The sequence below is a fragment of the Peromyscus californicus genome, unplaced genomic scaffold (genome assembly GCF_007827085.1).
Source record: "Peromyscus californicus insignis strain IS unplaced genomic scaffold, ASM782708v3 Scaffold_11__1_contigs__length_118956290, whole genome shotgun sequence".
Classification (NCBI taxonomy): domain Eukaryota; kingdom Metazoa; phylum Chordata; class Mammalia; order Rodentia; family Cricetidae; genus Peromyscus; species Peromyscus californicus.
The window spans coordinates 2,575,765-2,592,685 of NW_026294402.1; the positions used below are offsets into that span (position 1 = coordinate 2,575,765).

The following is a 16,921-nucleotide window of genomic DNA, read 5'->3' on the forward strand; positions in this document are numbered from 1 at the left end:
GCAGGGGTGGGACATCTGAAAAACAGCAGTAGACTCATACCCATAAGTTTATATTTGGAAGACAACCAAAGAAAATCCAAAATCCTGAGTTTGTGACTGAAACTGCATCAGAACTCTATTAATGTTTAACATTAAATGTTAAAATCTGAACATTTAAAATCTTAATATATAGAAGGAGAAAGTAATCTGAAGCATTTAAATCATTTATTTATGTTGAGAGACCTAGTAGCTTCAGGAAAAGTAAGTCTTGATTTTTTTTTAACTATAAAATAAGCTGGCAAGTTGGCCATATTGTTAGCATGTGGCTCCACTGATGCCTGAGAGCCCCAGAGGAAATCAGTGGCCTTGGAGGAAGGAACACCAGGCTGTGACTGGATCTGTGCCATGCATTGGCACAAGGTGGAACTTTTTTGACACCTCCCCACCCTGGTACAGACAGCTCAGTGCCAGGCACCCTGCCCATGCTTCAGCCACTGTCAGGAAGTGACTTTCTGCTGCCCTTAGTTAAGATGGCAGTGAGGTCATATGGTGTGTCCCTCTTTGACATTATCTAAGACGGTGTGCTTGCCTGAGTATGTGATCACCCTCTGGTGCCTGACCACGTGTTCACCTGGGTTTTTTGTTGTTGTTTGTGTTTTGTTTCATTTTCTAAGACAAACTGAACAGATAAGGAAAAGATAAACTGAAGCATTTAAAAGTAAGTCAGAAACACATTTACGTGGCCAACCCCTGAGCCTTAGCAGTGGCGGCAGCAGCAGAGGGAAGATGCTGTTGGCCTGGGGAGGACCATGGCTCTGCTCGGCTCACCTGCAGAGGTGGCAGTGGCGGCAGAGGGAAGGAGAAGAGAGGCAACCAGGGAACAGACAGAACAGTTTGAGAGCAAAGGCAGGAGGGTGAAGGCACCAGGCAGCTGCAGGAAAATGGTGGTGCTGGGTCGGCAGGTGGAACAGGCAACAGCAGCAGTGCAGCAGGGTGGGAGAGAGGGACCCCTGGCTGCATCATGGCAGTGGTGGCCACAGGAGGAGAAAAACAAGAAACAGAGACAGAGAAGGATGAGGCATTTAGGCATTATGTGCATTTTCCACAGAGAGGTAGAAGGTCCAAGAAACTGACCTCTAGTGTCCCAGAGGGTTAGTGAGGACCAGTAACAGCTCAAGATAGCCAATGGACCACCATACAAAGGCTGTGGACCATGCAGTGAGTGGGCACAAGCTGTGCCATGTGCCATCACATAGGAACGGGGCAGGAGAGCTGAAAGCTTGAGACACATGGTGGCCAGTGTCTTCGAGAAACCGATGTTGAGACAACATGAGTCCTCACTCATGGAAAGTGGCCAGAAGGGAAGGGGAGAATCTTACAGATAGGATGAAGGGTCCCAGTGGCACCTCATGGGAATAGAGAGAAAGAGAGAAGGGGGAGGAGGGATTTTCTCTTAAAGTAGACTTTACTTCAGAATATGCAGGGTGGGTCCCCAAGGGGCAGGCCAGAATGTCAACTGTAATAAGCACAATTACTGGGTGCCAAATATCCAATAGTTAGTATCCCTTTTCAGACATAAACTTAGTTCAGCAAATTCTCTGTGTCTGGTGTGGTAGTAGAAGTTGGTCATCTGTTTACTTAAGGAGATCCTCACAAAGCAGCTAACATCAATCACTCAGGAGGAACCCAGCAGTTTCCAAGTTTAAAGCAAATGCTGCAGAAAGCCAAGCCAGCTGCACACAGTCCAGCTGCTTCCTGGGGTCTAAATAAATAAAACTTCTTTGAATGGGAAGCCTAAATGTTTTGATGACTCATTAGTGTGGGTGGGTGATGTTACCTGGGATGTTTTTTGGGAGTATAGAAAGGGTATGAAGTACTACCTGGCTATATCCCAGGAGGCTTGCTGGGCCAGGTTCTGGGAAGAGTGGCCCTGTTGCTTCCTGTGGTAACAATAGGGTAGGCACTAGACATGGTTGACTGCAAGAGGTAGATTAGGCTTCTCAACAGTTTTCTGTGATTGTGCAAGTCTGGGCAGGTCTGTCCTGATAACTGACCGAACAAGATTGGCCAAGGTGTAGGAAAATAGCTTGCTTTTTCATAAGGCCCTGAGTTGTTGCTATCCCCAAACTGTGCTGACCACCAGGAGCTTATGTAGGCACCATGAGTGATTCACAGAATACAGCAGTGAATATTTGCATAATGCCACACTATGCTATAGGTTTCTGATAAATTTCCCCAGATGGTCGTAGGGTCTGTAAAAGCTATAAGCTCCTCCAGCAACAAGTACCTAGCTGTCTGCAGTACTAGTGAGAATGGCATAGGGACTGTTGCTTACCCTTCCTTATTTGGCTCAGCTGCAGAGACAAGACAGTAAATACTATGTACTCAGTTCTGTTCTTTGTAGGGTTCTTTTCGGAATTGTGCTCTTTGACATCTTGATCATGTTACTGTTCCACTCTGGCACTCTGCCTTAGACTCATCAGTACAGTAAAAGCCGGTTCTTCTGCTAAATACCCTCTCAGTGCAGTGATATATTCCAGGCACCTGGGGTTGTCCACTTTGTTGGATTGCTAAACTTGAACATTTATTATTACTTACTCTAATTTCCTCTTATGAATTGTATTAGTTTCATTTCTGGGTTAGTAACAAAAAGAAATATTGAAAAGAAAGGACTCATTTCAGCTCACAATTCCAGGTTACAGTCCAGCACAGTAAGGAAGTCACAGCATCATGAGCTTGAGAAAGCTGGTCATATCACATCCACAACTAAGAGCAGAAAGAAAAGACACATACATGATAGTTTGTTCACCTTGGTTAGCTTTCTCTTCTCTTATGCCATTCAGGAACCTTTGCTTCAGGGATGATGCTACCAACACTGAACTATGTCTTTCTTCATTCATTAAAAACCAAGAAATATCCCCACAGACATGCCCTATCTAATTTCATATAGATTATCCTTTAATAAGACTTTCCAGGTGATTCTAAGTTTTATTGACAGTAAAAACTTACTAGTACATGGGTCATACTTTCATAAAAATAGTTCACTATTCTACAATTTCTGCATAGAACAATCACCTTGTCTTTCCTTTCTTTTTCCATCTGATCTAATCCTCTCTTACCCTGAGCTATTTGAAGTGTTGAGAAAGAGTTATTTCTATGATTGACTCCTTGGGTAATTTACTCCAGAAGAGTGAGTTTAATTGGGGCATGAAAGGATACATGCACATGAGCAATAGTTATTTCTCAATCGGCATACACACCTCAGTATAAAGAACCCTGGAACCTGTTCATACTTTCAGGTGCACTGGATGATAGGAGAGAAAAGCCATGGCTGGTGAGTTGTCCTATTTTGAAAGGGGCTGGGGTAGTGAATCCACACATGGGAAGGGGCTGGGGTAGTGAATCCACACATGGGAAGGGGCTGGGGTAGTGAATCCACACATGGGAAGGGGCTGGGGTAGTGAATCCACACATGGGAAGGGGCTGGGGTAGTGAATCCACACATGGGAAGGGGCTGGGGTAGTGAATCCACACATGGGAAGGGGCTGGGGTAGTGAATCCACACATGGGAAGGGGCTGGGATAGTGGATACACACGTGGGAAGGGGCTGGGGTAGTGAATCCACACGTGGGAAGGGGCTGGGGTAGTGAATCCACACATGGGAAGGGGCTGGGGTAGTGAATCCACACGTGGGAAGGGGCTGGGGTAGTGAATCCACACGTGGGAAGGGGCTGGGATAGTGAATCCACACGTGGGAAGGGGCTGGGGTAGTGAATCCACACGTGGGAAGGGGCTGGGATAGTGGATACACACGTGGGAAGGGGCTGGGGTAGTGGATACACACGTGGGAAGGGGCTGGGGTAGTGAATACACATGTGGGAAGGGGCTGGGGTAGTGAATACACACGTGGGAAGGGGCTGGGGTAGTGGATACACACGTGGGAAGGGGCTGGGGTAGTGGATACACACGTGGGGGCTGGGGTAGTGAATACACATGTGGGAAGGGGCTGGGGTAGTGAATACACACGTGGGAAGGGGCTGGGGTAGTGGATACACACGTGGGAAGGGGCTGGGGTTCCTGGAGAGTATCATTGGATTCTGTAGGTGTTTAGATGGGCTACAATTAGGAAAATGGAGTACAGCAGGGAGGAAACGTGCACAGAAGATTCTCAAAGCCATCGAAAGGAAAGTGAAATGTACTTCACTGGCATCCTTCTGTCATTTTGAAATCTTAGCTCTTAAATGTCCTTAGTCTAACAAATGGAATGGAATGAGTCTTAGAGACTGTTGCCCTCAAAGAAAATGAGTTACTGTTATTTCTAATTTTATTAATCTGAATACACATGGGACAGAAATGGATGGTTTCCTCTAAGGTCCTAATAAAGACTGCATCCCTTGCCCTGTGTGCATACATGGGTAATGTGGAGGGGAAATGTGGTCAGACACACAGAGAGGATAGAGAAAAGTTAAAGGATGTGAAAAGAGAATATTGCTGATGAAATCTGAAAGGAGGCATACCCTGTTTGTGATGAGAAGATAACCTAGGACTGTTTTTCTGACTTGAGAAATCTTTGTGCTCTAAACAGACGACATCCTAAGAGCAAAGAGGAAGCAGTTCATCCGTTCAGTGGGTGAAGTGACAATAAATGGCTTGCTGGATGAACTTTTGGAGAAGAAAGTGCTGAACCAGGAAGAGATGGAGAGAATAAAACTGGAAAATGACACTATTATGGAAAAGGCACGGGACCTGTGTGATTCTGTCATTCGGAAAGGTCCCAAGGCATGTCAAATCTTTATTAATTATATTTGTAAAGAAGACGTCTACCTGGCAAGAAATATAGGACTTTCTTAAGGTAAGAACTAAACTCCCAGGAAAATTTGTGTCTTTCTTTCTTTCTTTCTCTTTTTCTTTCTTTCTTCCTTCATTTATTTATTTATTGACATTAACTTTTTTATTGTCTTACGTGCTGGTTAATCTTGACTGTCAATTTGACCAATATACATTACCTGGGAAGAAAGTCTTAATGAAATATTATCTAGTATCCAATTGGCTATGGAGGACTTTCAAATTTGTTCATTGATATAGGCAGATGCAGTTCACTGTGGGAGGTGCCATTCCATAGGTATTGTAAGAACAGTGTAAGAGAGGGTACAGTACTGAGGGCAAGCAGGCAAGAAAGTATCCCTGTGCTTACTCTCTGTTCTTGACGTTTCTTCAGTAACGGACTGAAAACTGGAGCTGAAGCGGGTGCTAAAAAAATTCCTTTACTACTCAATTGATTTTTGGCAAGTTGTTTTGTCACAGCGTCAAGAATAAAACTAGAAGACAAGAACTCAAACAGAACAGAAACCCAGATGCATGAGCTGATTGATGAAGAGGCCACGGAGGGGTGCTGCTTATTGGCTTACTCCCTGGGGCCTTATCAGACTGCTTGCTTATAGAACCCAGGACCACCCACCCAGGAATGACTCCACTCACACTGGGCTGTGCCCTCCCATATCTATCACTGATTAAGAAAAGGCCTGGCAGGCTTGCCTACAGACTGAGCTCATGCACACATTTTCACAATTAAGGTTCTGTCCTCACTTATGATTCTAGCTTCTATCAAGTTGACAAAAAACTAGCCAGGGCAACACCCCAACTGGTAACTCAAACTGTGGCACATTGTTAGATTCTTTCCTCAGGTGTGTACCCCAGTCTACCAACATTCCAGGTAGTACCTGATACTGCATGTATACCTTCTACATTGTCATGGGTTTCCATGACAAAAGTGCTCCACAAAGTGGATTTTCTGGATCTCTCTCTTCCTCCCTACACTGTAGCTTCTAATGTGACTGACAAGTGTGTATATCACCATTGAAGGTTCAGTCATATGTTTGCAACACAGTTGAATGTCATTCCTTTCTCTTTTTAAGATTTTAAAAGAAGTTTATGTTCCTTAAAAATGTACATTGCAGGAAACAAAAGCCAAGGGGACAAGAACTAAGTCATCTAATTGCAAGTATGAAGGAAAATCCCCCAAAGGAAGCTATGTCTGGATGTGAACAAAAAAACTCCTGGAAGAAAATTTTGTATCTACAGAGACTGATGGACCAATTGGAACTTCTGCACTGTGGAAAGATTGGAGTTTTGTAGGTTCAGAGACTAATTAGTTTCTGTTGGGCTCATTTTAGCCTTCTGCAACAGCCATCCCTTGCTCCACTCTGTATCTGAACTAACACCTAGTGATAATAAATAAAGACCACTGAGAAGCTAGTAACTCTGGAGAACATGAGATTTCACCAATCAGAGAGCTAAGATGGTCGCCAGATAACAGTTTAGGACTATATCAAAGCTTTGCCCATCTCAGTGTATCTGCTGAACTCACCAATGCATTTTAAACTTGCCTGGATTTATGGCTTTCTTGGTTTTCTAAAACTCGAAAAACTTGATGAAACTGCTTCCATGTTGGAACTTGGGATTTGGATAACTGAAGTCTGTGTTCCTGGGCCCTAGAAATGGCTCCAGTATAAACCTCTCTTTACCTGTAAGATGAGAGCTGTGTTTTTATGACACTAGCAGCTCAGTTTGATGTGTCCTTATAGACCCTGCACATTGTGTTTTGTCCCAGCCCCCAACCTCAGCAGGCACCCCCTGCTAGCCCAAGGGCAGCTCCTGCCAGGAAACTGAATAGTCCACACCTCTCCTCCTCCAGATCCACCCTCAGTCTCATCCCCAGCCCTGTAGCAGAAAACCTTCTGCCTTCTCCTTCTCCTCTGTCCTCATCCCCAACAGATCACAAAGATCTTCTCCCCAAAACTTCCTTTCCAAGACTCATCCTATTATTCCAGCCCCAACACCAGCAGGCATTCCCTGTGAACACACCAGCCTAGTAAGCCAGGGAAACAGGTAAGCACACTGAAGACCTCCACCACCCCCTCTTCCCTTCCCAATCCAATCCCCCAGTCTCATCCCTATCTCTGTAACAAAGCCCAGCTGCAGTCTCCCTTGCATGTCCCACCTCCCAGGCTACATTTCCTCTGGATCCAGCAGAGCATCCCCTCCCAACTTCCCTTGCACCATTCCTGGCTTTCCTCCAGCCCCTCCTCCAGCTGGTGCCCCTGCTGACTCACAGACCTCACAGGCCAGAAAACCAGGTCAACTGACTGCAGATCTTCTCTTCTCCCTCTCTTCTCCCAGATCCAATCTCCAGTCTCATCCTCAGCTCTGCAGCAGGAACAACTGCAGCAGCCTTCCCTGCACCCCAGTTCCCATCTCCTGTGGATCCCACAGATCTTCCCTTTCTAACCTTCCTGCCTTAAACTTGTTGCCTTGTCCCAGCTCATTCTTTGCTTATGACTAAGACACACTCCCTTCCTACCAGGAGCGATTCCAAGTATTGTGGAAAGATGGTTTCCAAGGTTGACTCCTTGCCAAACTGAGTTTCAGAAGAGTAAGTCTGATTAGGGAAGGAAGCATGCGCACACATGAATAGGGGTTATTGCTCAACCTGCATTCACGCCCTGGTGGAAATGGACTTTCAGTTTCAGTAGCTCCGGATGGTAGGAGAGAAGCACCATGGCTGGTGAGTTTTCCCTGTTGTTAAAGGGGCTAATTTGGTGACTGACTCGTTTGGAAGGGGGCTTTTCTGGAAGCTATCAGCAGCTTCTGCAGATATTTACTTGAGCTGAATCTGGGGAAAGGGAAGACTGTGTGGAAGAAATTTGCACAGAAGATTCTTAAAGCCACAGAAAGCAAAGGCCAGGGCCTGAGAGGAAATGGTGCTTTACTTGCATCCTGTGCCATTTTTCAATCTTAACTATTTTGTGTCCCTAGTCTGACAGAGGGAACCAGATAACTCACAGAGATGTAGGCTGCAAAGGAGAATGGTTTGTCGTCATTTCTTTGTTTTAGTCTTCTGATTTGAGAACATGTGAAACCAGGATGAGGCTTCATGCTTCTTGAGCTCTAACAGAAAGACAGTAACTTGGTACCCCTGCCTCCCCTTATATGCTCCTGTGTAATGCTGAGGGAAAACAGAGAACAGAGATAGCAAAAAGAAAGGGATAAGGGATGTATGTGAAGGAGACATTTTACTGATTCAGTCTGAAAGAGGCTATGCCCTCTTTACAACATGAAAGGGACACGTGGTTGTTTTCTTGACCTGAAAAATCCTTTTGCCTTAAACAGACAACATCCTCAAGGCAAAGAGGAAGCAGTTCATCCGTTCAGTGGGTCCAGAGACAATAAATGGCTTGCTGGATGAACTTTTGGAGAAGAAAGTGCTGAACCAGGGAGAGATGGAGAGAATAAAAGCTGTAAATGCCACTGTTATGGACAAGGCACGGGACCTGTGTGATTCTGTCATTAAAAAGGGACCTCTGGCATGCCAAATCTTTATCACTTACATTTGTAATGAAGACGTCTACCTGGCAGGAGTTCTGGAACTCTCCTAGAGTAAGAACGAAACTCCCAGGAAAATTTATTTATTTATTTTGCCAATGTTAACTTTTTTATTTTCTTATGTGCTAGTTAATCTTGACTGTCAATTTGACCCGTATAGATTATCTGGGAAGAAAGTCTTAGTGAAATATTATCTAGTATCCAGTTGGCTATGGAGGACTTTCAAATTTGTTCATTGATATAGCCATGCAGTTCACTGTGGGTGGTGCCATTCCATAGGCAGTGTAAAAGAGGGTACAGTACTGAAGACAAGCAGGCAAGAAAGTATCCCTGTGCTTATTCTCGGTTCTTGACATTCCTTCAGTAATAGACTGAAAACTGAGGTGTATGCTAAAAAATACCTTTTCCACTCAGTTGATCTTCGGCAAGTTGTTTTGTCACTGCATCTGGAATTAAACTATAACAGGAATCAGCTGGTAATGAGGGTGAGATTCTTGCTGTGCTCACCCTAAGCATGTAAGGGAAGGAATATGGAGACTTTGGAATTTTGGCCTGGATAAGCCATTGAGTGCATGGGCAAAGCTTAACAGGCCATTACAGTGGACATTTGGAAGAGGAGAATCTTGAGAGGAATGTAAACTCTGAAGGCCTAGTTAATGAGGTTTCAGAGAGAATGTGCATCAGCCATTCATGTGAGCCTGTGATATTATTATTAAGGTCAAGAATCTGTGTCTGCTCTTCAGACTTCATATAAAAAACTCAGCTGGGATTGGTTTCAGTCAGCATCACTGAGCTGAACCCTTCTGCAATTCATTTGAGATAATAGAAAAGTAGTTTCTTGGATCAGCAGAGAAGCTCATGCAATTGTGATGCAAGGGAGCCAGGCTACTTCTCAAATTCGGAGCATATCTTGGTAATATAAGTCATTCACAGAACTGAGTTTGAAGTCATGAAGGGTTTGTGGCAAGCCAAGAGTACCTGTGGAGAGACAATGAAGGCCATTCACAAAAATGAAGCATCAATTGCAATGGCGATGATAATGGCAATTGCAAGACAGTGGACATCCATCAAGGAGAGCATCCGGTGTGTAATAGCATAGGCCTAAGAGGGATGCCATGGGTATTATGGGTGCCAAAGCTGAAGGGGTGCTGTTGTGTTGATTGACACTCCTCCTGGTGAAAGATAAACAAATATCTGCTCATGCTACATGGAGAAATGAGGATAGAGAAAAGTAAGGGCACATCAAATCTCACCTTGCTGAAACGAGGAGTAATTAATCAGGGTCATCTATAGGACTTGAGGTAAGTTTCTTACAGGAACAGGAACAGCTCAGAGGCAGCTGCACCACGGAATGCCCACACCAGCATTGAACTCCATGCATGATTTGTATGCAGCTGGATAATCACAGAACATCTCTGCTAGGCAGCTCTCCTAGTCTGGGCCTCGTCCAGGCATCTTGGTTGTATCTTTTCCTCAGCAGGTCTCACTGTTTCTACAAACTTGGGCATGGGAGTGCCTAGTGCAACTGGCCGGTTTTAGAGACTTCCTGAGGCTTCTGAGTTGTTTGTTTCTTGAATATTAAGGAAACCTACTTTAGAATGCTCTGAGTTTTGACAAGCTTTAATTTAGGACTTTCTGAGTCCTAAGGAGCTTTTGTAAAAGATGGATGCTTTGACTGGGAGGAAATTGCTGCATACTATTCCACCCCTTCCTCTGGCTATTTTATTCTTTCCATCTCCTCTACCAACCCTGTTCCCTGTACTGCAGAGGGCTGATGTACCTGTCTGTCTAAGGCTAAGCATTAGGCCATTATGTCACAGAAATAGTTACTGGAGCTTCACTAGTGGTTATGAATCTCTGTGATATGAGATCTATTCCAAATAAGTGATAGTTGGTCTTGGCAAGCTAAGTGGATGCTAAAAATAAATGTTAGGAAGGACTAAGCAGTATGAAAAAATCTTCTCAATTTTATTGAATTTTTTTTTTCTTTTTTGGTTTGTCGAGACAGGGTTTCTCTGTGTAGCTTTGCGCCTTTCCTGGAACTCGCTCTGTAGACCAGGCTGGCCTCGAACTCACAGAGATCCACCTGGCTCTGCCTCCCTAGTGCTGGGATTAAAGGCGTGCGCCACTACCGCCCGGCTGAATTTTTTTTAATCAAATAAGAACATTGGGTATATTGGCATGAATGGGAGGGGGGATACTAACATATTTAGTTGTTGTTTTTAATCCATAGTCTTTATCCCTACCATGGGATTTACTAGTTTCTGAAACTGTATCCCAGGCCAAGGTCCCTGATAAATTCATCTTTTTTTTTCTTTTCTTTTTTTCTTTCTTTCTTTCTTTTTTTTTTTGCTATCAGATAAACAAAGTCTGATCTGGTCTAGTGAACTGAGCATAAAACACTGCTTTTGGTATTTTAATGGTTATTTTTATGATACTGTTTCCTGTTTACTATCCTACTATTTCTGTGGTGCCCATGTGTTTAGGTCCCAAGAAGGGCTCCTTGGCATGAATCTAATCTGTACTCTACTCTGCTTCCATCCTGTCAACTGTAAGATAGCATCTCCATCTCATTGTCTCCTACATAAGATTATTCTCTGAGAAGCTACCTCCAGTCATGCTGGAATTATTAACTGGCTTGAACTTGTGTGAGTAACCATAGCTGCTCTGGGTTTGTGCTTGAAACAGACAGCCCTCGTCCTATACTCCAGCTTTTATATTATACCCACACAACTTTTGTGATGTTTCCTTAGTTTTAAGGTGCCTATGGGTATATGTGTGAGTGGTACGCATGCCTCATCTGTGGATAAGGGCTCACAGTCATGTATTCTCAACACTTTAAATACTTCCATGTTCCTGAGTTAACCACAACCCACTGTGGGGAAGGGAAAGGGGTAAACTTCTTTGGCCAGGGTTGATGACCTCACAAATTAGTGGCTATAAATACAAGTATTTAGAAGAGAATTTGACACCATGATCATTTAACAAAACAACATTAAATCTACTGACCAGGACCTATGACCTCCCCGGGCTTTGACAAGAGTTACAGTACCAGGCATAAAATGCTTCTGTGGCCTCAGATCTAGTCACGAAGCAGTGGTTACCCCCATAGTCATGCCACGGTCATCGTGGCACCAGTGGACACATCTTGCCAGATAAGTCAGTATTGAAACACAAGGTCCAGTGCTACATGGGACTATTGATATCTTTTCTTCCCCATCAGCCTGCATAACATCTTGCAGTACTAGGAAGTCATTTCTCTATGTCTTAATGCCAAAGTACATGGTGTCTTCAGCAAGAAGGTCTTACTATCTAGTTGAAATGGCAACTAAGAGTTATAGCAATCATTTGTATTGTTTTGAATGCCTCTGGGGCCTCCCTAATCAACAGGTAGTAGGAAGGTAAGCCATTTCTGGCCCTGAGATTTCCATATAATAATGGTATCTTCTGGGAGCAGCACTGTCCAAACATAAAGGATATGTATGTTCAAGCTCATTTAAAAATATATTTTTAATTAGCTTACAAATTAGTGAGATTTTATAAGGCTCCATTATATAGCCTTAGTTTTGATTATCCCTTATTTTCTCTTTTTTTTCCATCACCCTATCCTGATACACATTTAAACTTTTAACCTGAAATGTTCCTATGCCCACCCCCATCCTTTCATGTCATATGTTTTCTACTTGTCCTTATTAGAATTATTACTTAGGTTGCAAGATCATGGGTTTCCATATAGCTTTTTACTTACATGCTTCATTTTGACTAACCTTTCATACATTCCCTTGTTTCCTGATCTGATCCTCCAACCACACTCACTGGTTCAACCTCTCTGCTACCAGAATCTCTCCTTCTATTAGTCAGGGTTCTCTAGAGTAACAGAGCATATAGCACAGATCTCTCTCTGTCTCTCTCTCTGTCTCTCTCTCTCTCTCTGTCTCTCTCTCTCTCTCTCTCTCTCTCTCTCTCTCTCTCCTTCTTTCTCTCTCTCTTTCTTCTCCTTCTCCTTCTCCCCCTCTTTCCATCTCTCTCTCTATATAGTATAATACCCCAAAATAGAAAATCAACATAGCCAAAGCTGACTTCAATGAATATAGGAAAGGAATCATCTGGGGTGTCCTCATGTTCAGTAAAACTACTGAAGAAAATGAAGAGCTCAGTGGTCTATCATGTCTGCTAGGCAGCAGCAACCAGCCAGCAGTGATGTCCTGTGTAGGTTCCTGGAACAGCAGACTGCAGTGCTAATTTAACAGAAGCCGTGAGAAACGTGTTGTCCAACCTTCCACCCAACTGACTCAATCCATGTTATTTATATTTCGGAGTATGTATTGATGGTGAAATTTTCACAGAATAAGTTGAATATGTATGTAAAATTGTATCAAACAGGTATATTTTTATTTGCTGTTGGTACTTGTGTGTGTGTGTGTGTGTGTGTATATGTGTGTGTGTGTGTGTGTGTGTGTGTGTGTGTGTGTGTGTGTGTGTGTGTGTAATGGTATCTTTATATAGTCTCAATATACAGACATTTTCTGAGGTCTACCTACTGTGAATTTTCCCTTCTAAGAACACATCCAGATCATCTATCTGACCATTCCCTATAACCCTTTGCTTCCTCTGCAGAGTGAAGATGAGATCTGATGGACTTCAGTCATACAGAGCTTCTTTAGGAGTATGAGTTCTTCTCAGATGTAAAAAAAACCTTGCACTGAACCATATCATCATTGGTTCTCTGTTTCAAATAAATTTCCGTTTTTTGTTTTTTTTTTTAAATCATTTTTTCTTATGTTTCACATTACCACTCTAACCGAGATGAACCAACATCATTGAAGGCTTTGGGAGACTGACAAATTGTTAGTCTTCCAAATTCTCTTTGCTTCTTGTTCAGAGTTTCATTATAATCCTTAAGATATATCAACTGTTCACTATGATAATTTCAGGCAGTATGAGCTACAGCCATGGAAACCAAATGAAGTCTTCATTCTGAAATTTCAGTAACATTGCATCCTTGTAAGATACACACATACACACATGCACACACAAAAACACTCTGATATTTCAGATCTGGGTCTATAGTAAATATTTATTAAAAGTTCACAAGTCAGCCGGGCATCAGTGGTGCATGCCTTTAATCTCAGCACTTGGGAGGCAGAGCCAGGCTGATCTCTGTGAGTTCGAGGTCAGCCTGGTCTACAAAGTGAGATGCAGGACAGATACCAAAACCACATAGAGAAACCCTGTCTCGAAAAACCAAAATAAATAAATAAATAAAGTTCACAAATTTCCTTTACTTTGAATGCAATAGAGTAGATCTGAGGATGCTTTTGTTAGAAGCAGACCTTCTTCAAAACATGTGTTTCAAGACGTACTGATACTGTCTTTCAATTCCAATATGAAGGTGTGGCTGATGTTGCTTGCTCTCTGGGGAATAAAGATGGGCACAGCCAGTACAGTATAGTGACTTATCAAGGCTCTGAATCTTTCTCTGGAGAAAATTGGCCATCATTCTTAGGCTAACTTCTGCTTGCATACATAGTGATATATATCAAGTATAATCTTCTAGAAGGTACAGGGCAGGTTCTGATTCATTAACTCCTGTCAATTTCTAAAATTTCAAGCATGGAGTATAGTACAGGATGGGTGCCAGGAATGAAAACCAATACATTTACTGGAATATTAAGCTAGTGCACTTTTGATGAGCTCTTTATGAAGCTGAAATAAAATCCAATGTGTTTCCTATTCTCTTGAGTTTCCTCACTGTAAGTGTCTTAGTAAGGGTTTTAATTGCTGTGAAGAGACACCATGACTACAGTAAATTTTATAAAGGAAAGCATTTGGGTGACTTACAATTTCAGAGGTTTAGTCTATTATCATCACGTTCAGAAACATGGTGGTTTGCATGAAGCCATAGTGCTGGTGTTCTACATCTTGATCCACAGGCAACAGGAAGTGAACTGAACACCGAGCATGGCTTGAACATATATGAGACCTGAAAGCCCCCCACAGTGACAAACTTCCTCCATGAAGCCATACCTATTTCAACAAAGGCCCACCTCCTAATAGTGGTACTTCCTATCAGCTATGGGGTCCAATTACATTCAAACTATCTCTGTAAGTCACAGAGTGAAGTCGCTGTAAGTAGAAGCTAAATACAATATTGAGTATTTTCAGTGTTTTGCTCCACAGACAAGGTTCTGGCCACTGACAGTGATTTTGTACTTTTGTATATGTTGGAGGTTTTTATAATGACATGAATTCTTTGGGAGGACACAGTTTGAGGATGGTCTGATATCATTTCAGGAATCAAGAGTACTACCTAGGGTCAGTGCAGGACAATCATAGGATGTGCTGCCATCTGAAATTTCCTGGCCATAATTTGTTCGTATGTGAAATGGAATTAACACCACTGTCCACATGTCATCCCTCAAAGAACTAAAGGAACTTGCAACGGCCTAACTGAATGCTTGATAGCAACAGAATGAAAAGTAGTGAATTTATTATATGCATTGCTATCAATATCCATAGAGACACAGAATCACGAGACTGAGTAAAAGAAAATCCTGGAAATATGCATTATAACCCCTGCTGCAGAGGTGACAAATGGATTTCCTTTAACATCATGAATACTACAAAACTTACAATTAATCCAATCAACATAGCACAAGCTTATTCACTGCAAATAATTTCAAAGAGGATTAGAGAGGCTCTTGAGAGGCTTCATGTTTAGAAAAGCTATTAAAGCAAATGAGGGCCTTGAGGTCATGGGCATGTGCACTAGGCAGCACCCACTCTTCAGCCCTGGTAGTCATGACAGTGCCTGGAAGGACAGACTCAAAGTAAGAACAGCTGGCCTCTTCCACCAACCCTGACTTGATCTCTGAAGCTCAGAAGCTCTCAGTTAACACTAGTCAAGCTATGTATAATGTAAATCAAATCTAAGAATTTAAGACAGAGTAGTTTAAAACAATTGCCCTAGTTCCTGAATTCACAACTTTCTTAATCAGGAAAGTTCTCTTACATAAATATTTCAGAGTCACCACTTATAGCTAGAACCTTCCTGGAGAAATTCTCTTTTTCAAATAGAACAACTTCATTTAATAGCTTTTAAACATGCCCCCCAAATGACAATTCTCTGTTGCCAGCTTACCTAGCATATTTGTTACGTCTATCAATGTTATGTCAAATACCTAAAAGAACAACTTAAAGAAGAAAAAGCTTATTTTGTCTAACATTTAAGAAGGTACAATCATCATGAAAGGGACTTTCGGAGATGGAAGCATGAGATTCTGGTCATACAGAATTTCCAGTTAGAAACCAGGAAATGATGAATTCTGGTACTCAACTTATTAATCACCCTTTCTATTTCTCTGGGTATCCCATGTACACGATGGTTCTACTCTCACCCTGAAAGAGCATATCTTCCTTTCTGGGCTAAAGTGCTTTGCAAACACTTTCAAAGACTCACCAAGGTCTCCTATGGGATTTCAAGTCAAGTTAAGTTACCACAAAGATTATCTGCACATCTGGCTTTCTTGTGGAATATTTAGCCTCCCCCATTTTAAACCTTCAGTGTACTGGTTGAATCAACTTCTGTCTTCTCTCATCAGAATGCTCTCCTTCCCCTCACCCCAATCTCATGCACAGACACTTAAATCTTCAGTTCTTTCAATTATTGACTCTTCTCATGTGAATTGTGAGGGAGCCTTTATTATGTGTCAAAATTCACTATCCTATCCAACAATCTTGATACTAGTAGCCTATTAATTACTGTCCAAAATACTTGTTCTTCATATCAAATCCTAACTTTCTAATTTTTAAAAAATTTTACTGATTTTCATAATTGTGGTTTGTGAATAAAAGAGACATTTCTATTAACTACTCCTCAAACCAGAATAAAAGGCTAACATAGCTATTCTAAGCAATGTAAGCAGAGTGATCTCACCATTTATGTAGGGCCTGATGATGACCTTTGCACGCTATGATTGTGGGAAGCAAGATGACTTGATTTCCTGTTTCTACAGTAAATGTTTGTAAGACTATCTTAAAGCAAAAAGGCTTCCCACCCCTTTTTCCTTTCCAATTTTCTTTCCTGTATTCGCCTTTAGACCAGTATCTCCAAGGTGAATGACTCCATGTTGGAAATACTTATATAGTGGTGGTCAGTTTTGGACTATTAAATACATATCCACTTTAAACTTGATTCATTTTTATGCTATACATATAATTTTTTTCCTACATACATACATGTGTATGATGTGCATGTCTGTACCTGCAGAAACCAGCAGATGGCTTTGAATCCCCTGGAAATAAAGTTGTAGGTATTGTGGGTGTTGGGAACTGAACTGAACTGAACTGTCTTCTGCAAGAGCAACAAGTATTCTTTAACACTGAGCCATCTCTTCAGGCCCAGCATATCTATTTTAAAAGATGAATTTCTCATCTGGACACTAGTCGGTAATGTCACTGCTTCCAAATAGTCAAAACTATTTATCCTAGGAAATGAGATTTTCCTAACAAGTATTCAGTGTGTGGAAGAATTCTCTTGACACTTCTGGAAAATTGGTCA

General features: G+C 42.2%; 2 protein-coding genes across 4 annotated transcripts; both read left to right on the forward strand.

Annotated features, from left to right (window-relative positions):
* The first annotated feature begins 788 nt into the window (after positions 1-788).
* LOC128102348 (putative caspase recruitment domain-containing protein 17P) lies at positions 789-4,830 on the forward strand. The gene is made up of 2 exons (XM_052726004.1): positions 789-972; positions 4,565-4,830. Exons 1-2 carry the CDS (start codon positions 789-791, stop codon positions 4,828-4,830), a joined length of 450 nt encoding a protein of 149 aa, XP_052581964.1.
* A 1,858-nt stretch (positions 4,831-6,688) lies between these two features.
* Positions 6,689-14,088, forward strand: Card16 (caspase recruitment domain family member 16). 3 transcript variants are annotated; one of them, XR_008221320.1, is made up of 3 exons: positions 6,689-7,543; positions 8,149-9,662; positions 12,979-14,088. XR_008221320.1 is itself a non-coding variant. In XM_052751593.1 (3 exons), the coding sequence occupies exons 1-2, from the start codon at positions 7,537-7,539 to the stop codon at positions 8,412-8,414; spliced, it is 273 nt and encodes a 90-aa protein (XP_052607553.1). In that variant the 5' UTR covers positions 6,690-7,536; the 3' UTR covers position 8,415; positions 12,979-14,088. The 3 variants fall into 3 exon arrangements, 1 of the variants encoding a protein (XP_052607553.1); XR_008221315.1 differs by having other exon boundaries at positions 8,149-9,444; XM_052751593.1 differs by having other exon boundaries at positions 6,690-7,543; positions 8,149-8,415.
* Positions 14,089-16,921: the final 2,833 nt, after the last annotated feature.

Excerpts from the sequence above, each read along its gene's own strand:
- LOC128102348 (XM_052726004.1), top strand. The coding sequence starts at position 789 with ATGGCTCTGCTCGGCTCACCTGCAGAGGTGGCAGTGGCGGCAGAGGGA. Across the intron at positions 973-4,564 it reads AACAGCAGCAGTGCAGCAGG|ACGACATCCTAAGAGCAAAG; the intron begins GTGGGAGAGAGG and ends TGCTCTAAACAG.